General features: G+C 38.9%; 1 protein-coding gene across 3 annotated transcripts in view; it reads right to left on the bottom strand.

Annotated features, from left to right (window-relative positions):
* Positions 1-27,186, bottom strand: part of AMPH (amphiphysin) — a 124,582-nt gene that overhangs the window by 40,743 nt on the left and 56,653 nt on the right. For all 3 annotated transcript variants that reach the window (XM_058041643.1, XM_058041626.1, XM_058041635.1), the window contains exons 2-7: positions 25,228-25,308; positions 14,922-14,976; positions 8,579-8,673; positions 3,245-3,340; positions 1,797-1,904; positions 1,325-1,410 (exon numbers count right to left, since the gene is read on the bottom strand). In XM_058041643.1, coding sequence (XP_057897626.1) covers positions 1,325-1,410; positions 1,797-1,904; positions 3,245-3,340; positions 8,579-8,673; positions 14,922-14,976; positions 25,228-25,308 — 521 coding nt within the window. The remainder of the gene's footprint in view (positions 1-1,324; positions 1,411-1,796; positions 1,905-3,244; positions 3,341-8,578; positions 8,674-14,921; positions 14,977-25,227; positions 25,309-27,186) is intronic.

Genomic DNA, 27,186 nt, shown 5'->3' with positions numbered 1-27,186 from the left:
CATGGTCTCAACTACAGCACAAGCACAGTAAAGGCAAGATGCTCTGGGCTTCCATCTCCCGCCAGACAGCACATAACCATTTCTTGAAAGGAGAAAGGTACCATTCCAGCCCTGTGAGCCCCTGTGCCCAAATCTTATCACAGCATCAAGGTGATGCAGTTGCATCTTGGGTCAGCTCAGTACAGCCCAGTACAGCCCAGACAGGGGTGTCCCAAGCTCAGCTCAGAAACACATGCACATGTATATAAAAGAAAAGAATTTAATATAGACCAGACATTTCTGTGCATGTTGTCAAGAATCTGCTTACTTGGGCTGAATTATTACATACTTCTCCATTTCAAAAGTAGAAGCTGTTTTCTTATGTTTTGTTTTACTCTTTTTCCTACTTAAAACTTCCATGTATAATTTCTCCCAACTCTGATTAACAAAAATTGTCTTTGGAATAAGTATAAGCCTGAAAAATGTCAACTCAATAGATAATTTCTTCCTGAGGAATTTTAATAACTAAAATAAAGGACTCTGAAAGCAATTGCTTACTAATTATGCATATTGCTCAAATTAAATTCTACCTTTCCCTGAGACTAGCTACTGCTTCTTTACACAAAATTTACTGAAGTAAAAGGGCCCTCACTCTAAGTCATTCATATTCAGTTTTACTGTTAGTAGGCCCATAAAACAAATATCCCTAAATGCTAAGAAGGTTTACACTGAAATAGGCAGAAACACAGCAGGGAAATCCTCTGTTGGCCTGAAATTAACAGGATTTAATTTAGAAGGCTGAGAAGACAAAGGATACTTCACATTTTCACTCCAGATTGTCAGCTGTTAAAGAACATAACACTCTAATGATATGCTTATTTTTCTACTGCTTTTGTTCTCCCATTCATATAGTCTGCATTTTCTGTATAAACAATTCATAATTAAACATCTTGACTGAATGACCTATGCCATCAAATCATTTAACATCACAACTATTTAACATCAGTGCAGAACTATAAAATGTGTCTTCCCAAATCACCACAGACTACTCTGTGCTCTAGCATAATTATTTACCCACTAAATTGAAATATTTTGCATCTCAGAATGAAGACATGCTAATGAATCTTAAGTGCCAACATACATTGAAAAAAATAAGCATAAATACACTTACATTACATATATTTTTGAAGCACTTGCATACATTTTCCTTTTATTATTCAGAAAGGTAATGGATGGAATCTTCAACAATCCAGCAATCCATTTTCTGTCAGCTCATAAAAATCCCCTGATTCCCTTTCCTTACTCCCCATTTGAAGCCTTGCATGCAGTATCTCTCTAGGCTTACCGTGACCACAGAGATGGCAACTCTTCTTGCAAGTCAGTGTTAAACTCTTCAAACACTTTCTGTGCTTTTTGAAATTCTTCTTCTGCCTAAACCAAAATGAAACAGATGACTTCTACAATCACTATACATAACAAAACTAAAATTATTTTTGTGTTGTTTTCTTGGGGGGGTCTTTTATAATTTTTATTAACAAAAGATGTTACTCATCCTTAGACCATCAAGGCCAATACAGGATTTGCTGTTCCCTCAGTCTCATCAAGAGAGGAAGTTAGATCCAAAACAGGACTCCTTAGTGAAAGAGGTGAGTCTGAGTATCACATGAACCAAAATACTCAATACACATTTTTGCTTAGAGATATCATTATTTCTAAGGGAGTAAAAGGAAAAGAAGTTTCGTGCTCTGTCTCTGTACAGAAAATAATACCACCCAATCTCCCCAGGTCTTCTGCCAGCATGTTTCTGGTTGTTCTACCTTGGTGATTCTGCCTTCATCTTTTCTTTTTGAGCTCTGCAGGGCTTCCAGATGATGCCTTGCACTGTCGTAATCCACCAGCTTTCTGCTTCGTTTTGCAATGCGAGTCTGTACAGGGGTAGAAATGAAAGTAAATATGAGGAGCAGTTTTAAAAAAGCCATTTTACTTATGTTGTTAATTTAGTTTTCGACAAATTTTTATTCTCCCTTCTCTGTTGTTAATATCTGAATTATTACATCATGTAGAAAGAACATGAAAATGGTAAAAATGACAAATGAATCACATTATTTTAAATAAGGAATCAATTTAGAATTAGTTTGGGAAGGGTTTTCATGGGTATAGGGCTTACAGGCCTTAGAATTGAGGTATCAGTGTTATATAAGACTTTTCACATTCTCTAGAATCAGTGAACCTGTTAAACTCATGGTAATACTATCTTTTCCCCTTATAGATAGTGTGAAAATTCAGCAATGAATGCGTTTTTTCTAGAGTTGGAAAAATGCTAATATATACTTCTCTGTATAGTTGTTCTGACACATACCTAAAATACTGGAGTTCAAGATATAGATATAGATATAGATATAGATATAGATATAGATATAGATATAGATATAGATATAGATATACTTTGATATAGACTTCACAAAGCTATGTAATCCACATGCTGAGAGGGCATAATCACAGCTTGATTTAAAAGTGAGTTTAGAACTGTATATCACTAATGTTGGTATTCTTTGATTATATTTTCTTTAGTCCTTGATGTAAATTACAAAGGGGATGACTGTGTGTTACCTGCTCAGTTATAAACCCTCACAGAAAAAAATCCAGCTATGCCCATATAGTCATATTGACTCTAAAAGTATCTTCTCTCACCTATGGTGCTTCTTTATCCTCACACATTTCATTTATCAGTCATTTCTCTGGACTGTACACTAGATGGGCTTGTGGCAGAGGCTAGAATTGTATAACATTCTCTCGTGATGTGTATTACAAAATCTTTTTATAACTAATTAAAATACAGGAACCATGGCTTAGATAAAAGAAAGATACTCACGGGTGCATCCATCTAGCCAATAACAGAAAGCCTGCTTTCCATGTAATTTGTCTGGCATTTTAACAGATGAAGAGCTTAATGTGTCCTTATTGAAATTGGTTAAAATTATCTCATACCAAAGAAACAGGAGCAGAAAAAAGCATAGAAGTTGCCTCTACAAAGGCTAATTTACTTCCATGTACTACTGCATGAGAAATATTTTCATTCACTTGGAAAATCAGTCCTGCCTAATGTCAGGAATTTACTTACAGAACAATATCTTGTACATTACAGGAGAGCAGGACTTTCACCTCCCACCCCTTTTCACTGTTTTGCTTGTAATCTCATTTTCGATTTATTTTGCAACTCAACAGAACTTTAAAACTTGTCCTTTACAGAAAATCATTACTCTACTTTGATATCAGGAAATTGTCCTAGATATGTATCCAGCGTTAACAATGACCCATCCACCAGTTTTTGATGGAAGTCTTCCCAAAGTTCATCACATTTCTGAAAAGGTAGAAAGGAGAAAAATGTACTTAGTAGTTTAATGCCACTCTAAACTAAGGAGAAATACAAATGTAATTGGCAAAGATTTCTGAAGTTTTAAAATGTTCTTTATGGAAATAAATCAGAGCATAAACATAAGGTGAATGAAAAGGAATACCTTGATATTGCAAGTTCAATTCACAACAAGTTAAGGTTAAACAATAATTAGTTGGTGTTTTCATTATTTCAAATACTAAGTGCTATGTGAAAATAAGGATGTTATGGATTCAGGGTACTCCTCGGGGTTTCAGGTCCCTGAGGGTCAGCAACACAGAATCTGTACCTGGTGTAGCTTTTATGTCTAAGTATGTTCCCTGATGATGAACCTTACTTACAGAGAAAGGAAGTACAACAAAAAAATAGAAGAGAAAATAAAGGGAAAAGTCTTTCCATCTCATTCTTTTTGTGCCATTACAGTACATTTGATGGAATGGCTGATGCAGACAACAACTCTACCTTGTGCTGCTGGAGAACTGGAATTACAGACAGGAAACATCTCAACATCAGCTGGCAAAATAAACAAAATCTGCACCTCTGCCACCCTTCTCTGCCCCGAAGGTACAGTGCTTTTCCCCAGTCCCCTTTGGAGCTCTGGGCTAGTCACCAGGAGAAATCTCCTGTAGTTTTCTGATTTTCATGAACATATTAATGCAGCTCATGTGACAAGGACTTGTCGCAGACATCTTTTTCACTAAAAATCCTTTCATTAGGATTTTCCCTTCTGGGAAGCTGAGGCCTCAGAAAAAGAATGCAAACAATGGTTGTCTGCTGCTGTGGAATGCAACAGGTGGATTTTTGATTGGGCCATCTTAAATGTTTATAATTAATGGCCAATCAAGACAGAGCTATCTCGGACAGAGTCCAAGAGAGCTGCCTTTTGTTATTCTTCTTTTCTTTTCTATTCTTAGCTTAGCTAGCCTCTGAGGAAACCTTTTCCTTTCTATTTCTTTTTAGTACAGTTATAATGTTATATATATATATATATATATAAAATAAAATAATAAATCAAGCCTTCTGATCATGGAGTCAACATTCTTGTCTCTTCCCTCATTCAAGAACCCCTGTGACCACGGTCACAAGGACTCAATGGGTAAGATTCCTTATTAGAAGCAAATCCTGTTATATAGACATAGTGCTTGACATCCTGGATTCTCCACTGAATAAATCATTAGCACATGTTAAACATCCTGATTCCCCCTTTCTTTGCACATTTCAAAAATCACTTAACATCCTTCCCATCAAAGGGAAGGTTAATGGGTGTAAGCACTGCTCTGCAGGGCTGTTATCCTCACTGACAAGTCTGCAAAACTGTCACAGTATGTCATACCACCGCAAGCTGGCTTGTACTGGGCAATTAATTTGGCTACAAATGAGAACCCCAGCCAGTTCCGTAAACCAGCCCCTGGGTTGACAGACAGAAGCCTCAAGCAATTACATTCCATCCTAAACTGTAGACATCTCCCTGATCTGGGAGCTGGGCGGTATCAAAGATCAGACCAGGGTTTTTCAAACCCCCTTTATAAAGAGGGGTTCATATAATAAACTCTCTATTTCCACATGGACATTGGAGTGTGTGTTGTCCCTGTCTCCGACCACTGACCCCATGAAACACATGGCCGTCCTGTGTAATAGAAAACTATTCCCAAGTGTTTGTTTTATCAAAACCTACTATGTGGCATATTATTAATGCTGTGTGATGCCAGCTTTCAGTTCATTCATTTCCTACTCTAACAGAGTCCCTAATGAATGACTAGAATCTATTAAACATGTTTAAAAAAAACCCTAATTTATTAACACAGCATTTAATCACAGTGGTCTACAAAGCATCACAGCATTAGATCGTAGGAAGCAACTGCCTATTTTTGTATCTTGCTGAAACGTATTTTGAACAAATTAAAATAATGGAGATTCTGAAAGCTAATGGACTTAAACAACATTGCTGAAGGATTCTTTAGGCCATCATCTTTCCTGCCATACAGAATAAGGTCTTTTAAGGGGATCCCTTTTGAAATGATCATTTATAACCTAAACTGAACAGATACATAATTATTTTTTACTTTAGGCTGAGCTCACAGAATCACAGAATCAACTAGGTTGGAAAAGATCTTTGAGATTATCAAGTCTAACCTATGACCAAATACCACCTTATCAATTACAACATGGCACCAAGTGCCACATTCAGTCTTTTCTTAAACACCTCCAGAGATGGTACCACCACCTCCCTGGGCAGGTGATTCCAATGTGCAAAAATTCTTCCTAATGTCCAGCCTAAACTTCCCCTGACATAGTTTAAGGCTGTGTCCTCTTGTCCTGTTGCTGGTTTCCTAGGAGAAAAGACTGACCCCGCCACTTGGCTAAAACCTCCTTTCAGGCAGTTGTAGAGACCTCCTGAGCCTCCTTTCCTCCAGGCTAAACAACCCAAGCTCCCTCAGCTGCTCCTCATAGGACTTTTGTTCCAGACCCTTCACCAGTCTTGTTGCTCTTCTCTGGACATGCTCCAGCATCTCAACATCCTTTCTAAATTGAAGGGCCCAGACCTGGACACAGTACTCAAGGTGTGGCCTCACCAGTGCTGAGTAGAGGGATCACTTCCCCAGTCCTGCTGGCCACACTATTCCTGGTACAGGCTAGGATCTCATTGGCCTTCTTGGCCATGTGGGCACACTGCTGGCTCATGTTCAGGCTGCTGCCAATCAGTACCCCGAAGGTCCCTTTCTGCCTGGCCAATGTCCAGCCTCTCTGTCCTCAGCCTGTAGTGCTGCAGGGGTTTGTTGTGGTCAAAGTGCAGGATCTGACACTTGGTCTGGTTAAACCTCATATTGTTGGATTCAGACCACTGATCCAGCCCATCCAAGCTGCTCCTGCAGAGCTCTCCTACCGTCCAGCATATTGACACTGGCATCCAATCTGGTGTCATCTGCAAATCTGCTAATAGTAGGCTCAATCCCCTCATCCAGATCATCAGTAAAGATCTTAAAAGGACTGGGCCCAGCACAGATCCCTGGGGGACACCGCTGGTGATGGGCCACCAACTGGGGACAGCACCATTCACCACCACTTCTCTGGCCCAGCCATCCAGCCAGTTCTTAACCCAGTGAAGAGTGCACCTGTCCAAGCCACGGACTGTGAGCTTTTCCAGGATTATTCCATAGGAGAGAGCGTCAAAGGCTTTGCTCAGTCCAGGTAGACAACATCCACAGCCTTTCCCACATCCACCAGGTGGGTCACCTGGTCATAAAAGGAGATCAGGTTGGTTAGGCAGGACCTGCTTCTCCTAAATTCATCTGTGTGGATGCCATGGGACAGAGAGAGAGAAACGGCAAACGTTTCTCACAGCAGCTTGTGAGAATTTTCAAGAAGTTGTAAGGATGTGATAACTTGTTATTATAAACAACCTGCAAGTGGTGTTTTTCTACTTAGTCTTTCTGTTCTTCTCAAGGACAGTGTATAAGGAAAGTGCTTTTGTTAACTAGCCAATCAAATAGAATGTATTGTATAACTCTATATAAACCACACAGTTCTCTTGAATAAAACCTTCTTTTACTCTTTCTACAATACTGCCTCCTCTCGCCTGTTCCTGTGTCATTCTCGGTGCAAGAGTGACACATCTGGCTGGGTCTGATCCTCAGGCCATGCCTGTAGGTCCTGTGTAATCACACTCAAGATGATCTGTTCCATAACTGTGCCAGGCATCGAAGTCAGGCTGAGAGATCTGTCATTTCCTGGATCCTCCTTTCAGTCCGTATGGATGGGTATTCCATTGGCCAGCTTCCAGTCAACTGGAACCTCCCAAATAACCAAGACTGATGATAAATGATGAAAAGCAGCTTAGTGAGCTCTTCTGCCAGCTCCCTCATCACTCAGGATGGATCCCATCTGGTCCCACAGGCTCTGAACATCGAAGTGGCTCAGCAGGTCACTAACTGCTCCCATCAGTGAGGATCTTACAGGGGATCTATTCTGCTCCCTGGCACAACCTACTAGCTTTAGAGGCCATCTGTCCTGTGGATGACCTGTCTTAGTGTTGGCAATTGAGGCAAAGAACTCGTTAAGTACCTCAGCCTTTTCCTCATCTTTGGTAACTATATTCCCCACCATGTCCAATAAAGAGTTGAAGTTTTTCTTGGTCCCTCTTTTGATAGTAATATGTTTATAAAACCACTTTTTATTATCCTTTACAGAAGTGGTCAGGTTAAGTTCTAACTTATAGAGCTAGGTAGATTTATGCATCAATTAGAGCTTTTGCCACTCTAATTGATGCATAAATCTACCTTTGTGATTCTGTATCCAAAATAAATCAGGAGATTTTGTAATATTGCCCATAAAACAATATAAAAACCCTAAATCAATAAAACAAAAAAGTATGTATCTTAAATTAGGCAGTTTGGAAGTTGGGTACTTTTAAAATTAAAACCCTTTGCAGCAGGGAAATATAGGAGAATACATCAATAGAGAAAAAAAAGCAATCTGTACACTGCTCTGTATTCCAGTTTACTGTTAACTATATTATCAAGGAGGCTTTGCTAACTGAATGTCAGGTGATTAAAAGCTTCATTGACAACCATTTGTACTTTCTTGTCACCACCATCACATTTGCTGACAGATTTCCTCCAGAACTGAGGCTCTTTAAGCAGGCATTTCAGAGCATCTCAAGGTAAATTCCTTCTGTGGTGTCTAGAAAAGCGTATTCCTCTCTAATCACTGGAAGAAGGCAAAAAGTAAAATTAAATAATGTCCTGAACCCTAATTTGCCTTTAAATTCCGTATTCTTCTTAGAGAGAGGTGAGTGTCCCATAAGATATCCTGTTTAGTACCACTGGCTCAACAGTTGTTACACAGCACAAAAGGATAAGCATCTTTGATAATTTTTTAACATTATTTTGAGCTGAGAATCCTGACTATAAAATTGCATGTAAGATACCTTTGTGAAAACTTGTCAGTCAAATGCTATCAGGACCAATGCTGCTCACACTGAGTTATCTCAGTGGGAGCTTTTATCAGCTAGTTCATACAACAGACACTGCAAGTGCTGCATCTGGCCAGCAGCATTTCACAAGATCCATAATTTATGTGCTGAGAAAACAGGATTTAACATGACATGAAGGATTAAGGTAAATTTTGGATGCATACTTCTCCTCATCAGCTCAGATTAATCTATTTGCATACAAAATACTTTTTCCCTCTTTCCATACATCTTACCTCTCCAATCATTTTCACATCTTCACGTCCATACCAGTCTGGCTCATACACTTCATGGAGAGACTCTGTAAGCTTCTTTGAGGCATCTTGCATTCCTGCAGTTAGGCAAAACGAGGAATATGTAAGTGCAGACTACAAGAAATAGTTGCTAAATATCTTTATTTTCAGCTGCATGTACCCACTATGCTATTCCCTCTGGCAAATTTAGAAAAGAGATACCTGAACTTGGGGAGAGCACTGTAATGGACGTGGTTTTATGAAGAGTCTTGTATGGTCACCAGTATGTTTAGAAGTTTGTGGAGCCCAGTGCCTATTTATGTTTGCAACAGGGTGGTGCCTGCAGAGGATTGTGTGAAGCCAAACTGATCAGTCACTATGGGAGCTCTTGCTCAACAGTGGAACAAGAATAGGGACTATTGATGCTTATCACTGATTTCAACGTAAAATAGCTTCAATGACATTATGAGAAAGGGCCTAAATCTATCTTCAATGAGATCAGTTTGACCTCAATGAATAAATAAACACCCTCAGTGAAGGCATTGGAGTTTGCATTTTGATACAGCGTGATTCCATTAGATTCTGAATATAGTTCTGAATCCAGTGAAATCAAACTCATCTCATCTAACATTCTAAGAGTTCAGAATAAGTAATTTTAAAATGACAACTTTTATTTCAACTTCCTTGGAAAATCTCAATACTTCAATTTCCTACGTACCATTAACTTTTTTTCCTTAAAAAAACACTTCTTTTTTTTCTAGTCAAAATCTGTTTGCTATCTTGAAAATATGTCTAAGTATGATATTCAGATTTAACTGCTCAGTGAATGAATTTAGGAATAACATCAATATTTTTATTTTCTGCACAAAGAAACATCCACAAATAGAAAAGGAAAACTAATTTGAAACTTGAGTGTATAGAAAACCAGGCTTGATCTAGTCAGTTGCTATTCCATCATGCACTCCCAAAACACATGCTGTTAATATGAGAGTAAAATAAATACAGGGATGCACACTTAAAAGAAAATAGTAGGCTATGGAATGGACAGGATAGAAAACAGATACTAAAAAAGCTGAAAGTACATGCTTGTTCTCAGTCCTTGAGTACAAAAGAGAGAATGGCATGGGGGAGAACAAGTACAAAGGAAATACTGGTGTTTGGAGGTACAAGCTTTCACCCTTAAATCAAAAGGTACTGAGGCAAAACAGAATATCTGATCTCTTCAGAAATTGTCTTGGGGGTGGTTTTTAATGACAGAGCTCATCTTAGACTATTAGGACAGCACAAGAATTAAGATGTATTTCTTCCTTTTCTCCTTCATGGTTAATTCTTAGGATGATATATGTCCAGCTAAGAAAGTGTTCTCCTGAATAAAAAGGACTTTTTTTTTGGTTTTATTTTGCCTTAGAAGTTACCAAATTACAATAAAACACAGATGATCTTCACGTATATTTTCAGGCAGGACTCATTTAAAATCTTTAATGTCGCTGCAAATTAATCAACTCAAGAGATAAGGCAAAACCAGTAGAGTATCTCTTTGCTTAAGAAAGTTGCTTCTCTCCAATCAGGGTGAACATACAAACCAGGAGGGTTTGTTCATCCCTGCTCACACCTGATCCTTTGTGACACCTGAACTTCTGCCCTTGAGCACTCTGAGTGGCAAACCTGTGGCAGAGGTTCCTGTGGCAGGCAGGCTAGCACAACTGCTGGATAATCCCTCCTGCAGCTTGCACTCAGCTCGGTCACAGACCGTGTTGACACTTTTTCCTAGACTTTCTTTCTTAAGTACTACAGGACTCAGGCATATATCGGCTTGAAGAGAATAAGTAAAACACACCTAATGTGCCATGCTTGAGTTATGTCAAAACTGCACCAACTTTTACACTTTTTTTCTGTTCTGAGAATTGGATAATCCTTCATTCCACCACATTCCTGTAAAAAACATCAGTCAAATCCAGCTGCAGTGTCAGGTAAGTGGGTAGTAAAGTATTTGGCTTTTTCAGTCAGGGGCTTCAATCTGAAATTTCCAGGCTAATATCATGCATCCTACTCCCTCTGACTGTATCTACACCAGGTTTACTGCAACACACCAAATGAGGGAAAAGGTAAATACCAATCCAGTGAATTCCCATTCTTTTTCATACCTCTGGATATAAACTTACAGTGTCCAATGATTTTTTGTTGGGCAGGTTTTCACATAGAGTTATTTCTTACACACTGACACCTTTTATGTGTTATTCAGCACTAAATTTAAGAGAATTAGTGTCCTAGTCATAGACTGCAGGCTCTCTCTCTTGGCTGTTTTTAACTGTTATCACTGAGAGAGAGAAATTGTTAAAAGCAAGCCATTAAAGTACTAAGAAATATGAAAAGTACTAAGAAATGTGAAAAGAATTTTTACTGCTGACGAACAGTCAGAAATTTATATTTAGTATCAATGTTTTCATTCTTGGTAATTGGGTCCTTTATTTAATAGCTAAAGGTGCTAAAATATTCGAATCACTTAGGAAAAATGTTACTAAATAATTCAGTTACTGAAGATTGAGCTTCTCTGATTAAATGATCCCTATTTCTATGGGAAAGAGTCCCTGTCCCTGGAGCCTCCAAAAAATTCTAGAGGCCCCCTTGTGATAGGGGTCCTGGGGGTGGCAGTGCAGGGACATTCCCATTAAGCACACCAGAGAAGGGGGAGGGTAGGTGACTCTTTACCATCACAGTTCCAATGTACTCAAGCTCCCATGGAGAATGAGACAGACCTGGAAGAGCATGTTGGCCTAGAACTCATATACTGTGGGGTCTCCTCACTCCCCTGAAGGATAATCTAGCCTGAAGGATGGAGAAATTTGCATTTTCCTGATGGGGTGAGACATCTTGGTCTGGCTCTTAATATTACTTATGTGGTTCTTCAGGGAAATTACCTGCCCTGCCATAAGGGGGGGTTGTATTTGTTATTGATAGTAATCTATTAGAGTTTCCACTGCAACAAGCCAATAATTATTCATTAATAAATTTTGCAGAAAGATGATGAATAGTTATATGACTTTTAAGAAATTACATTTCTGATTTTAAGATTTCTGTATCTGAAGGGAATGTGCAGTTCTGTCAGCCACAGACTGACAACTAGGCAACAGAACTGCTTACAGACCTGAAAAATCTGCCCTCCCCTTCCTGTACACCTTTATCACTACATTAAGCCACCTGAAGTGTATGGTGCTTTCTTTTCCTCATGCAGGACTACTTGTTACCTCTGTCACCTGCATGAAGATCCAGGTTTATTCTTCCCCATCTGCACTGGTACTTGCAAAGAGCTTGGGGTAGAAAATGGGTGACTGATTTAGGGTTTCTATAACAATTGGCCCATAAAACCATTCAAGTCCCTCATAGCTCTCAAAAGCTCAAAAAATAAATCATGAAGTATAAAACCCAGATACATATTGCCAAGGAGACTGGAAGACACACAACACTGAGGCATGCGATGACTAAAGCTATGGGGGATAGCACAGTCTCATCAGTACAAACACCACTGATATACAACAGACATTAAACTATCATGCAGGTGAAATAAAATGGCACATAAAAGCCATTCACAAGTTCAACAGCTTTATGGCATGGTTCCTCTGAGTCCTTGAATAACCAACAAGAAAGATCAAGGTCCAGCTAAGACTGTCAGTGATCAAGAGAAGGTGTCTGAATACAGCAAAAATTCTTTTAAGAATGTGTGATACTCAACTCAAACCTCAAATTGTCAAGTATATTAAAATGAAGGGGACAGAGGGTCATAATAAGGCTTAATTTACTCTTCCTTGCTTAAATCCCCACCTGTAGTATTGTGTCTACATCTGGAGTCCACAGCACAAGAAAGATGTGGACCTGTTAGAGCAGATCCGGAGAAGGCCGCAAAGATGTTCAGAGAAATAGAGAACCTCTCCTACAAAGACAGACTGAGACAGCTGGGATTGTTCAGCCTGGAGATAGGGCTCTGAGGAGACCTCCCTTTGGCTTGACAGTACTTAATGGAAGCTTAGTGAGAAAGAGGGAGAGCAACTTTTTGCGCAGGTAGACAGTGGTAGGACAAAGGGGAATGAGTGGTTTGAAACTAGAAGAGCAGAGGTTTAGATTAGATGTTAGGAGGAAATTGTTTACTCAGAGGGTAGTGAAACACTGGAACAGGTAGCCCAAAGAAGTGGATGCCCCATCCTTGGAAATGTTCAAGGTCAGGTTGGATGGGGCTCTAAGTAACCTGGTCTAGTGAGTGGCATCCCTGAGTATGGCAGGGGGATTTCAACTAGATAATCTATAAGGTCCCTTCCAACCCAAACCATTCTATGATTGTATGAAATCATACCTGGATTTGTACTTCCTGCTTCCAATATCAAGTCACTCAGATGTCATGCAGCAAGTTAAAATCCCAAACCCCTTTAAAATGAACTGCTTCTCTCATACATCCAAGAATATTAGGATGCCAAGTGCGTTATTTTCCAATAATTCCAATATATGCGGTTATATGATTGATCTTTTTTCCTGCAAAATGAGCCCCCGATGACTGCATGACTCCAAATCTGTGACATCTTTGGTGCAAAAATCCCACTCAAGTGCCTAAATATGGGGGTTATCATGTTTTTGTGCATAGATACCTCAAAAATCTTTTAATGATAGCAGACATTCAAGGAATTGCAAAAAAGACACTGTAGCAGGTGTTTCAGTCATCCAAGATCTGGTCTTTTGCACTACTGACCTAGTCATCTTTGAGGAAGCCCTAGCCAGAGCTGTGTATTGTGCTCTACTGTCTCAGGTTGTGTGCTCATTCCACAGCAGTAATGTGTGCCAATATGTGTGCCAAGGATGCCCGCTACTGGCTGGCTTGTTGTCTTTGACATTTTTAGGGTGTTTTTGACTGGATCTTTTTTAAGACAGGTAGATAATAAGGTGCTAGCAAACACTTCTCATTCTGAGTAAGAAAATCAGTCCAAATTACTTAAAGGCAGCAATAAGAAAACAATGTTTAACAGAAAAGCATTGCTAAAAAGGCAAAACTAAAACAATGGAAAATTTTACACCAAGATAAACACAAAAAATAGTGAAAAAAGTAGTCCATTAGAGAGCACAAGAGCAAAAGGACCATGAGTGTAGAGTACTAGGAAAAGAAGAGAAGGATGGAGAAAGAAGATGAAACAGAGAGGAGTGTTATCACCAATACAGAAATCGAGGCACATGTAAACAGTCAGATTACTTGACAGGTAAGACATCTAGCAAGACAGCATCATCCTACTGCTTCTGAATAACCACCATACAATGTGTGTGGGGAAGGGTAAAAACTGTGAAAGCAAAATTAGCATTCAGTGTGTTCCCTGCAAAAGACCGATGCTATAATTTCCTCTAAGAACAAAAGACATCAGCGCAAGTTTGTCTGGTATGGAATTTTTTTTGGGCAGCCCATCCAGAAAACAATAGATGGTAAAAGACAGTAAGCTACTGCTTTGCTTCCTATTTTATAATTTGCATCAAAAAGAGCTTTCTTCCTTGCCTGTGAACAGCTGATGATGTTATTATGACAATGAGTTTCAGCGATATTAATACTCATTTGCAAAATTTTCCCTGCTGGACTGGAGCCGGATAAAAAATATACACACAGAGACATATTTATCATATATTTATATTTATCTTAAGAAGCTACTGTCTCTCAATCTATCACCACCTCTAATTACTTTTCCTTTAGCCTCCAATTCCTCCAAAGAGCAGTGGCATGAGAAAGAGAACACTTTGCATACAGTGCTCTGTTGGGTGTGCTGGATTTACAAGTATCTAATAGGATTTAAATGACTCTTTACTTGTCTCTGATATTTAAGCACTGGTTAGTGACTTCTGTTATTTAGATTTTCAATGCAGTATCAAGAGACATCACATTTGACTTTTGAACTTAAAACAAATGGATTAAGCGGCCAGAAATAGATGAGAAATCACATTATCACAGGGAGTGTGGTTTTGGAGGAAGCTCATCATCCAACTAGTAATAACTTGGAAATGTTCCATTTGTGGAGATCAAGGAATCCCTTGCCTTGCATGAGGTACTTCATATTCTAGCATTTGCAAAGATGAATAACAAGGTGTGTAGACTTTGTGGGTGCTAAAAATGCATGCAACATGAGAATCTAGGGAGTGGAAGATGCACACAAAGGACAGTCGAGGATGCAATACATGAGTTGACATTGAAGGTACAGAATCCCTAGCATCAGGTTAAAGAGAATCTTACTTGTATCTGTCTTTGTATACTTTAAACAAGCTTACTTGTCTCAATTTTTTAAAGAAGTTTGCTTTATGAAAGCAAGATATAAAACTTAAAAATCACCTTTAATTGCTGCTAAATATGCTCTCAGTTCTCTCTGGAGTCTGGAACCCTCTGCCTGAAAAAGAAGAAAAAAAAAAGCATGGAAGTGAAAATACATGTCAGTTATGTTTAATGCCTTGAAACATGCATGCAGTATGTCTAACAACAACTAAAAGCAATTTCAGGACCTATCTAATTAATAGTGTCAGATGTTGAAAGCATGCACAGATTCATAAAAAAAGAAGGCCTGGCAAAGGAGGCTTGCATAGTGTACTCTCTAGGCTAGAATTTCTGGGTTTATTTTATCAATCATCTGTACAGGGAAGAACTCTGCCCAAAGAAAGACAGGCGTATTTTACAGCTAAGGTGCAGTTCAAGTCAGCTGGGCCTATGGCCTAATCTGAAACACAAAGAAGTATGATCAAAACTGGTGAACTTCCACTGGAAACCACTCAAATGAGGCCAGTCTGGACCTGAAGAAAGTTCTACTCTTACAAAAGTTGTTTACTATATTTGCAAACAATTTCCAAAGTATTCTAAAATTTCAACATTTTGCAAGCAAATAACTATTAAAATATAATAACAATGTTAGTTTGTTTTGCTTGATTAGTGCATCTTGCAGTCTACTGTGAATTCTTGACTTTCTTTGGCAAATACATCAAAATTATCTTTCTTTCTCTTACACCAACAACCTTCTCAGAACAGAGAAAACAATGGATTTTGTTACTTTATCTCTGACTGTACCACAGGTTGGACTTCACAGTTCCTAGGATTTGCAAAGAAAGCTGTGCTACACACATACTTATTGCTAAAAAGATGCTGTCCAGGACACTTTCAATAGCCTGAATATTTTTGAAAGAGTCCACATTTGCCAGTTTCCAATATTTTTCAAATAATTTATTTAAGCAGCTGGAATCTACAGGAGTATCAGCTTGCAGTCACATTTTCTCACATACAGCTACACCATGTGGAAAAATCAGAAGCAAAATATGACTGATGGCTTCAAAATATGACTGACTACTTTGGAGTTTTATATTTTCCATGTGAAAAACAGAACCTAAAGGGTGCATGTGAATATTGTGAATATTTTAGAAGGCAGAAGGTATAAGCTGTTTTAACTCCACTTAACTCAAAGGATGTCTGATATCAGTAAAGGATTTGCCATCAGCAACTTCAGTGCTCAGAGAATTCAGACACAGAGGATCATAAGAAATTCAGTTTGATAGGGGCTATCTGATGCTTAAAATTAATCACAGCTGCAGTATTTTCAGTTCTGAAAAAATACTTGTCTCACCAGTACTTAGAATACAATGCAGGTCACACCCACAAACTCACTTCTCTTAGCTTCTCGAAGGGAACTGTAGGCCTTTAGAATGGGATCATCAACAGCCCCCAACCCCATCTCTCAAACTGTAGTGCACTTTAAGAAGAGAGCAACTGTTTAACCTCCTGGAAATATTAAAGAATTTTTAAGGTAAAAATGCCTGTGTGGGCCTAGAAAGCTGACTGAATTCACTTTGTGGATTCAACAAACAGAAGCTTACTTTTACACCAATGTGATCTGAAACAAGTCATGTACAGCTCTCAAATCCATTCATTGACTAAAGTCTGAGCACAGGAATAGACCCACCAGGATGGTGTCTGAAAAGCTGCTGGGTAACAGCAGGTATGAAGGAGCAGCCAGCCATTGTCTGGTTTGGAGCCATATTTGATGCTCCAAGGAAAGGCAACCTCTTCCCCTGCTTTGGAATCAAAGCTGCCTATCCAAACAAGGGCCAGACAAGTGCAGGGCGAGTATCAGTGGATTGAACCTCAGATTTAATTACTTATAGAACAACTGAAAGTTCTCGAGTAGTAGCTTGGTGTTTTGTCCTTTAAGAAAATATTATGCATACATTTTAATATTTTGGTGTTTTATTTACTACACTTTAGTACTTTTAGCAAGAGCTACTACCCTAAAGTGTCATTACAACACATTTTTTCATGATGCATAACACAGCAGAAGTTAACTTCATTCTGTGCTGAAGTGGTAGGCATGGGGATATCAGAAGTTGACTGTTTTCCATGGACCAAGACATTAAGTGATCAATGCTTCCATAGAGCAAAGGAGATTGTACCCAGGAGCAAATTTCTTGATCTCATGTCTGAAGAGGAGGATCAGCAAATACTTGGTGGAAATTAGATGGAAGTTGTCCTTTCATGCATGCCAGTCTCCTCCTGGGGGAATCCCTTGTACTGTGAGAAGTCACGTGAAGGCACAGAAGTTATCTTTTAATTTTGTACCTTCTTTGGCCTGACCTATTGTGGTAAAAAATCAAAGGTATAGAAACTTGGTTCTTCATCATGGTCCAGCTGAATAGGTGACCATATAGTAACAATTTTTAGTTATTAAAAAAATCTCTGGTGTTCTAGGAGCAGCAAACCACAGTTGGAAGGGTGAGAGCCTCCTTAGCTGATTTCATGTCCAATTTTATTAATACACATGATGTTTTGTCACTAGGACTAAGCAGCACACCACAAATGTCAGGGAAACACAATGCTCAAACACTGTGTTTATAACTATACTGCTGTGCAGCTTTACAACTCCTACCCTAAACCACTATTAGATCTGTTCTGCTTGGTTAGCATTGTGCGTCATCAGGAACTGCTGTTCGGGAAATGTGTAAGAAAAAGTCAAAGTAGTAAAACATGATGTAAACATTTTGCCATCTGTGCTGTTATGAGTTCTGACACTTCATTCAAAATAATAATTTTAATATGGATCTCCCTCAGTCTAGGTTATTAACAGGCCACAAACATCTGAAATATCTAAACATGATACAGTCATATGACTTTTCCCTCATTAACAATTGTGTGATGTGACACTGAAAAATCCATGAGCAAGGACCAGCTCCCACTGAATCTAAGAGATATTTTCTCAGCTTCAATGGCAACAAAATTAGACCTTTCTAAAAATATCAGAAAAAAATTAACATCGAAAGCCCTCAGCCCTGTGAATTCTGAAAAATGTGCATCTGGTCTACACATTTTCTATAGTAAACTCATTATTAGTGAAGACAGATATACTTTTGTCACCTAACAGATTAATAAGGTGAAAATACTGCATTGCTGACTATGGGCATCATGCAAACTGTTACATACAGGTTTTAAAAAGTACTTCTTGAAAGACTGTAATGTTGTCCCTTTACAGTGTTTACTGATACACTCCTTCTACTTTCTGGTCTATCAAATGAAAACATCCAGTGGCTCTGAAACCACTGCTCCAAGTATCTTCATTAAAGCCATGAATTTTGTTAAATGAGATGCAGCTTCTTGACGAGAATAAAAGGTAGCTGTCCTTTCACCAATGTTGTATCCCTCTGAAAAGAAGTTTCCCAAGAGAGTGCTGATGCTTCCTTTATAATTTCATAATGTCTTTCATTTATTCTACATAAGTCAGCAAAATTAGTCAGTTTTATAAGATGTAAGAAACTCCAGAGGAAAGTGTTAATAACAAACTTCTTACAACCAGTTTGTTTGATAACACTATGCATGTTCTACCAGACTCCAGCACCAAAAATCAGTGCTCTTAGCTCACCTGATCAAACTCAGTTCACGAATCACCAAAAATCTAGTACATAATCCTGTTTAACTTTACATAAGAGCAAGGGAGGCATACCAGCAACCCAAACCAACATCCATTTTTGGGAAAGTCAACACAGGTCTTCACAGCAATGTCCCAAATAATAGTTTGTTGCTTTGATCAATGTAGCCTATCACCTTTCTACTCTCTGGTCTCATCATACAGTCAGTATTATATAGCTGGTAAAGACATATACACTCAGTGAGATAAGAAGTTTCAGTGTTTAGGGATCTAGCATTCTACAACCACAGGCCTTACATACTCTGAGAGCAGCATTAGGCCTTTTCAGTACTATTGATTCTTGGGTATGTTTAGTTTCGGTTTTCTTTTAACTTTGTGGTATTTAAGCATATCTTAGCATTGGAAGTTAAGAAAAAGAGCCACAACACTTTTGGCTGTGAGACTGACAAGATCTAAAAAAAGTTAATGATGAAAACTAAAACCCCATAGTTTCCATCTAACCAGCTCTTGCTTCTGGATGGATTAGAAAAGCATTTGCATCCACTCAAAAATTAAAGACCACCTTGCCTCTATAAGAGTTGTAATTGGATGTCCTATTTGCTAGGAATCACAAATTTACAGCTTTCCAGTCAGAACAGAAGAGTTTGATTTTTCTATCATGTCACATACAGGATGTTAACACAATACATCTTTCCAGGAAAGGTCAGCACATGAATGACATACAAAGCCCAAATATATCACTCCAATTTAGTGAGAGGCAAGAGCATTAATAATATTGAAACTGGAGAACAGGGTAATTAATAAAAATACAATAGTAATAACAACAACAACAACAATTAAAAATTACAATTATTAATGCAGCTCTGATTAATACCGGAATTTTGTCATTCTATTGCTAAGACATCAGAAAAATAGCTAAAAAGAAAACATTTTCTGTATCACCTGGGAGATATGCTTTATTATAATGTGCTGCTACTTGACACAGTGTTGAGCAGTGCTGTCTCTTGTTCATAAACACTTTAGATACTATTTACTGCTAGGTCTTTCCCAGAACTATGTAGTATGAATGAAAATAACTATTAAATTAAGAGAAGCTTAACATAATAAAAGGCTACTTGGATGTAGGAGGATAGAACATAAGTAAATAAAGGTAATATAGAAAGTAATCTTACCCCCTGAAGAGTTGCAGCTGAGCCAATTATTAAGGATTAGGAGCAAACCTGATGTTAACAGGCTGCAGCTGTAGCCAATAAGACGAGTGTTATAAAAGAGTAGATTGGTTGGTTGAGAGGAGCTGGAGTTAGCTGGCTACTGTGAGGATAAGGAAGAGTCAGTGCCTAGAGGGGCTGGCTACAAGAAGCATTAAGGAGGTATGAAATTCTAGCAATGTGGAACCCTTGCAATGTAATGACAATAAAACTCTTGCACTATAATGACAGCACTTGGACAAATCTGTAATTCAATATAAAGTCTACCTTCTTTCCAGAGTACTCTATTTTACCATTCATCAATGTGTTGGTTTAAAAGACAGGTGTCTGCTAAGGAAGGTGGGAACCTCCCTTGCAATGGACAATATGACCCCCTTCTCTCTGAATTCTTATAATTTTGAAATTTTAAGATATAAGGTGAAGATATAAGAAAAGGAATAACAGTTCTTTACTAGTATGTATATGGATAAAAAGGCAACAGTGGGAGTGACAACAAGCAGAGCCAGAGCCCAGTAAAAGCCTTCACTGGGCTGCGGTGCTTTCCCCTTGGGTGCAGTTACAGTCACAGCCGGCAGGGGCGCTGCTGGCTCCCGGCCAGGCAGGGTGGGTGCGATGAGTCCCCCGCGGCTGCAGGGGGCGCTCCAGCGTGAGTTTTGGCCGCCTGTGCACAAGATAATGGCATCAGTAAAACAATCCGCAGCAACCGGTACTGATCACTCAACTACAGTAAAAAACGTTCTTCATCACCTAATTCTATAAGCTATCAACAACAGCCTTTGGCATTTTGCTTTTTTTCTGACAACATGCCATGGGAAGCTGCTTTTGTAGTAGTAACTGTTATATCTCCTGTGTGTATATATATAGTACATAATATTTATGGGTTTAAGCACTAAAATAGATTTTAACTGTCACATGTAAAGTAAAAGAAGTCTCATAACTACAAGAAGAAAAATAGAGGCAAATATGCACATACATGAAATAGTATATTGCCCTCTTAGAACAATAAAGTATGTCATTAAATGTTTTAATGACCATGAGTCATTAAAATATACATGGCGATAAAGGTAATTGCTACTGTACTCCCTGTAAAAAAGAAGAACATGTAAGATGCAATTGCTTGAAAAACAGAATACAGACGGAATTTCTGGTAAATCCTCAATGGCCTTTGATGATAACTTCACAACAGAAATGAGAGAATTATGCAGAAATTCTCTTCTTTTCTCCCTCATTCTGAACTTAAGAGTCGATTAAGAGGCTGAGCATATTTACAATTATCTGTGCAGAGATAAATGTTTAAATCTCAAGACATTTCTTACAAGAAAATGAAAATCTGTTTGTCATAATGTCATATATGAGTTTATATGTTCCACAAGGTTTGATTTAGAGTGGGATTTTTCAGTTTACAGCTTAAGTGGAAGACGAAAACCAGTTGTGTTCACTGTTTAAAGTATAAATGTTTTTCTGTTGTCATCAGCTGCAGGAGTTAAATGGTTTTGATAGAGAAAGTCCAGGGGCTCTGCAAAGCAACTGTGCTCTGTTCTCTCTGGACATGGGATGACTCAGTTACTCCATGGTGATTCATCTAGGTAATTCAACTCTGGGTTGTCAAGTCCAGAAGATGCCCTAATCCAACTGTATTCAGAAAGAGATGGGAATGGATGACTGGGGAATCTAAATGACCATTTTCCCCCTATAAATCTGCTGCACTGCATTGGTTTTACATGGTCTATTTTTGGCAGCCAGAGGCGGCTTCTGTGAGAAGCTTCCACTGTGTCCTGCAGAACCAATCCCTGGTGGCTCTGAACACGGACATACTGCTGGCCAAGGCTGGGCCAATTAGAGATGTTGGTAATGCCTCTGCGATAGCATATTTAAGGAAAAAAAGTTTAAAAAGTGTGCATGCACAGATTTGTCCTAGCCAGAGAAGAGGAGGACGTGAGGACATGTGAGGGAAACAACGTGGAGACACCAAGGTCAGTGGAGAAGGGGGGCAGGAGGTGCTCCAAGCACCAGAGCCGACATTCCTCTGCAGGCTGTGGTGAAGACCCTGGTGAAGCAGCCGTGCCCCTGCAGCCCATGGGGGTCCATAGGGGGTGTAGGGATCCACCTGCACCCCACGGGGGACGTGCTCACACTGGAATGGGAAGATGCCCTGGTGGAGGCTGTGATCCAGCGGGAGACACTGTGGAGAGAGCTGGCCCCTGCATCCAGGCTGGAGCAGCCTGTCCTTGGAGGCCTGCACCCCATGGAAGAGTGACCTACACTGCAGCAGTTTTGGGAGGCTGTTTGCTCATGGGAAGGAGTCAAGTTGCAGTAGTTTTGGCAGGACTGCTGCTTGTGCATTTGGAGCCATGCTGAAGAAGTTCACAGAGAACTGTCTCCATGAGAAGGGACCCCATGGTGTAGCAGGGGAAGGACTCCTCTCCCTGAGTAGTGGAGGAAAACCTCAGGTGACAAACTAACCAAAACCCTCAGCCCCATGTCTCCCTGTGCTGTCAGTGGGAAGGAGGGAGGAGTTGGGGGGGAAAAGATGTTTTTAAGGGCTTCTTTTACTTCTCATTTTCCTTGTCTGACTCTGATAGCAATAAATTCACTTTGTACCTTTAAGCTCAGCCTGTTTTGTCCTTGGAGTGTTTTCTCCTGGTCCTTATCTCAACACATGAAGCACTCATTAAATTTTTCTCTCCTCTGCACAGCTGTTGCAAGGGAGGGTGAGTGAGTGGCTTTTGTGGGTGCCTGTATCAAACCATGACATGCATGTATCCTTACAAATAGCCGCCTTCTGAGTTTGGTACAGGCCCACCATCTAATCTACTAGTCAGGCAAAGATTTCAGCTTTTCAATTTTCTGTTTCCTGGATAATGAGCACTGTGCTCTTTCCTTTATCCTTTCAGTGGGCTAAACTGGGAGTCCTTATTTATTATCTTTGGAGAGTAGTAACAAAAAGATCATTCTATCCTTAAGGTTAGTTGACCTCTCAAGGGTTGCATGCTCAGTAATGCAGGCAAACAAGATAGACAGATCATGTTCACAGCTTTCAGCTTATCAGGATCTCCAGGGCACACATAGCACCAGCTGCAACAAAGAACATGTAAAGAGACAAAGAACTGAAGTGATAGTGCTCCTCAGAATGAACTGACAGCAGGTGGGGTGGCCAGGGAACACACAAATCATTGGTGAGATTGCAAGAAACAAAGTAATGCTTGGACCTCCTCTCCAACTTCCTCTGCCATGGCCTTTTTAGGTCAGTGACCATCACAGAGATAAATCCTGGGGAAAACTGAAAAAGATGAAAAGATGGCACAACAACAACTAACAGGGTTGGTTGTTCTTGCAAGCTTCCTGAACAGCCCACAGCAACAGTTTGGTGAGCTTCAGCACAGAGATACATCCACCAGATTGTCTTTTTATACTTTAATATCTAGATTTTGACTTTTCTTTATCTAAAGCCTCTAGAGTTGCAGAATGAACTTGAAAGCAGGACTGAATGTAAACCAAGAAGAGATGGCTGCCTGAGTTCACAGGAGACAGCAGTTCTGCATGACATTAATCAGTATGAGTGATAATTCAGATGTACATTGTAATGCTTCATATCTTTGCATTAAATTGTAGATCAAAGCATGGACAAAACTTAGAAAAATTAAACTATTTATATGCTTCTTATTGGTGAACATGGCAGAAACAGTGCTTTTGCAGCATTTTCCCTGCTGCATTTGAAGAATTGAGCACAACAGAATTTCTTGAAAGCACAGTAAGCATGTGTGACTAGTTCAGTAAATAAAGTCTCTCTCATTTGGTATGTCAGTGCACCTGTCAGTGCAACTGTCATGACAATTGTAGTAGTTCCCTTTGCAGTCACCCCTCCCTACCCAATTCTCTCTCTGGTCGCAACTCACGTGCTCATTTAGGATTTAGCATCATGCAGTTCCTGCAGAGTCCTTTACTGTTTATTACTGCCGCTATGTACATCAAAAGATGAGGAAATAAAAAAGAAAGTAATGCTAATATCCTCCTTAGATCTAAGCAAGATTTTCAGCTTAAAATCACCATTACAGAAAATTCTTCGTAAAGGACAGAAATACTTGAGATATCATTTTGCTTAAAAGGATTTTTTTCTTCTTTCCCCTCTTTTTTGTCTCTGAATTTTGAACTAAAAAAATACCACAAATTCAGTTTCCTCATGGAGATGCTCCATTTGCTCTTACACTGAAGAAACTCCTCAGAGATGCACCATATTTCTACACAGTCACTAGCTGTGAAACAGCTGGGATACGGACAACAAGGATAAGCCATGACCTTGATCGAATAATCAAAAGGTCAAGTCAAGAAGACTTGGAAAAGTGGAAAGGGAAGAAAAGGGAAAATATAACATCTCTGTAGGATTTCAAAACTTCTATTAAATCCCACCATCTTCCTGACCTTGGGAAATTTGAGGAAAGAACTACCCATCTCAGAGATACAGATTCTTTTACTTCCCAGTATTCTTCTCTTTGGTGAAGAAGAAAGCTCAATAGATTTTGAAACCTCCCTCTCTTCTACACTTAGAGGAATATAAAGGTGAAGTGACAATAAGATGCAGAAGAGTTAATAAGCATTCTAGCAGTCAGGATGCAGGCTTTGTGTTTACATGGAAAGGAGGGAAGTGCATTTGGTAGAATAGGACTGATTCAGAGCAGAAACTGCAAACACTGACATGAGCCAAATTTTAGATTGTGTAAAATGTGTGGGAGTAGTTCTCACTCTCCAATTCTTTTCTATAGGAGCTCTAAATAACAGCTCACAAAGACGACAGATATAACAAGACTATTTTCTTGGTGGTATTACCACAGTTCATGGGAGGTATTAATTTGTGCTAGAAAGGTGTACTGTATATTAAATTGCAACTCATCACCTCAGAGCCAAAAAGTCTGTCCAACAAAGCAACAAGTAATTTGGGTTAGAATTTAGGATTGCACTGGGACTAGGTTATAAACTCCTTGGAGCCCCTTTGGTTTCCTGTGTTGTGTTTATAACACTAGGAGTAATTGAGCATTGCTGCCTAGTTATGCTTCATCAGCACTGCCACCACAGACCTCAGCACCCATGGGGAACTTCACAACATACGTGCAGTCTGAAACAATAATCTACTCACTCTCATAAAACCAGCATTATTATATAGCATTGATGAAAGTAATTCACAAAATGAAACCATATAAATACTTCTCTTGCTTTGTAACCAGGTGACCACAGAGCTGCATTTAGTTGAGGTTGGGTTCTATTCTTAATTACTGGTGAAAATGTACTGACACTCTGATCTCAAGCGGTTTAAGCATGGTGATGTTACATATGACAACAACTGTCCTTTTATTTTCAGCCCGTATTTTAGCGCTCTGCATGGACAAATGCAACTGTCACCTCTGTTTGAAAACTGCAGAACAAAATTTTGTACCCAAGAAAAAATAGAATCCTATCTGTTCCCTGCAACACCTTCAAAACCAGCAAGTTAAATATATTGCATTTTTAAGACACAATTAAAGAAAGTGAAAAAGTAACTGACCTCTTGCCGTTTGAAATTTTGAACATATTCTTCAAACTGCTCATCTTTAGTTTCATCTGCTTTTCCTAATTTTTGAAGAACCTGGAATGAAGGAAATCAGGAATAATTTAATATTTATGACAGAAATCAAAACATCTGCTACTTTCAACATTCTGTTCTTGCAGTTAGACATAAATAGCATTTTACTTTTGGGAGTGTTTTGTGCTCTACTATTTCCAAAATTCACACAAGAAACTATTCTGTCAAAAAAAAAAAAAAAAAAAAGAAAAAAAAAAGATGAAAGCAGGAGTATGGAGTGTGTGTGTGTGTGTTTGTGTGTATACTTCCAAGTATGGTGTCCTTGGGAGAATGGTTCTTGTTTTTTCAAACAAGAAAAAACAAGAGAATTCTGCTGGCACTAAAAATTGTCCTCCAGTTCAGAGAAAAAAAGAAGAAAACCTCATCAGTTTTTTCTTCTCATTGCATTGAACAGTATTAACATTATTCTTATCTGCATGATTTTCAACATAAAGTCATAAAAATTAAAGAACTGTAAGGCTGATGCCTATTTAAAACACAGTGTTCATTTTGCTCCCCTCATTAATTCGTGAGTAGATTGTCATCCACTAGATAATAAGCATGCTACAATAATTCAGCAATAAGGGCTATTCAATCAGCAATCTCAAAAGCAATTTGACGCCTTGCACTGCATTTAACCACAATAAATGCATTCTATTATTAAATCCCATTGCTATCCATTCATTATAATACTGAAGACTTAAACATAGCTGCAAATAGGCTTCACCCTATTTATAAAGCAATCCCCAAATCTTTACAGAGTACTTGCTTGTAGGAGTGAACCATCCCACAGATTGACTGCTCTCCCATTACAAATTGACAAAACTATCTATTTGCACAGTTAATAACAAAACCAAACAAAACCAAAACAAAACCCAGAAGTCCCACAAAATTGAAACCATAGCGACTAGCAGATGCTATGAATACACATATAAACATTATAATGTATTCTTCTCAAAACAAAGAATGTACAGCTCCAGTACTACCAGTCTTTCTCAGACCTCTTTCTTCTTCTCCAAAGTCCAGCCAGCCTCACAGCACAAAATCAGGCTGCACAAAGGAGTGGTGAGCATTGCTACTGTGGAAACCAGAGGTCAAGATAATAATGAAGGTGATGCAATGCCACCTGTGGACATGGCATATGAAATAAGTTTTGTCATAATTACTGCAGAAAGACTGAAAGAATGATATCAGAGAAGAAAAAAAGATATAGACTAGCCTTTTGCTGCCAATAGCTATGTTCATTTTTAGTTGCTTGTAAGAAAGTTAAAAGTCAAAAAAACCTCTTACACTCTTATTACCAACCTCTTCATAAAATATTAATAAGTCTCACAGAAAATTATAAAGAGAAATAATTAATATTTTGAATCATCACAGGCCTTCACATTGCTCCTTGTCACCAATTAGCCAAACGGGCTGCCCACAACCGTGGCACAGCTCTGATCTGCACCAGAGGGCTTGCTGAAAATTCAACACATCTTTTTTCAAAGAGGTGGTGGCCAGGTAAGCCTCCTGACCATGGCAATGCATTCAAACCACACTGGGAGCAAGAAGCATGTTAACTGTAGCATGAGCATTCATAACATAGATCACAGACTAAAGCATCAAAAGTTGTCATGATGGACTCTTTTCATATCAATGGCACACATCCACATTTCCAAATGTGCACCCAGGCCCAATAGTGCAAGGCTCAGAAGAAACAACCTCCCACAGCACTTACATCCTATGGTTTGGGATTTTTTTATCCTATCTCCAACTTTCCATTTGTATACAGATATTTAGCTGAACCAAGATGCAGTCTTACAATTTAGCCTCTACAAATACCAACACTAAACTTAATACTGATAATTTATAACACAGTTTCTCAATTTTCCCAATCCAAATCAGAACAATATATGTGTC

This window comes from Melospiza georgiana, chromosome 1, assembly GCF_028018845.1.
Source record: "Melospiza georgiana isolate bMelGeo1 chromosome 1, bMelGeo1.pri, whole genome shotgun sequence".
Lineage (NCBI taxonomy): Eukaryota > Metazoa > Chordata > Aves > Passeriformes > Passerellidae > Melospiza > Melospiza georgiana.
The sequence above is the reverse complement of the archived record's forward strand: the minus strand, read 5'-3'. Positions and strand labels throughout refer to the sequence as shown.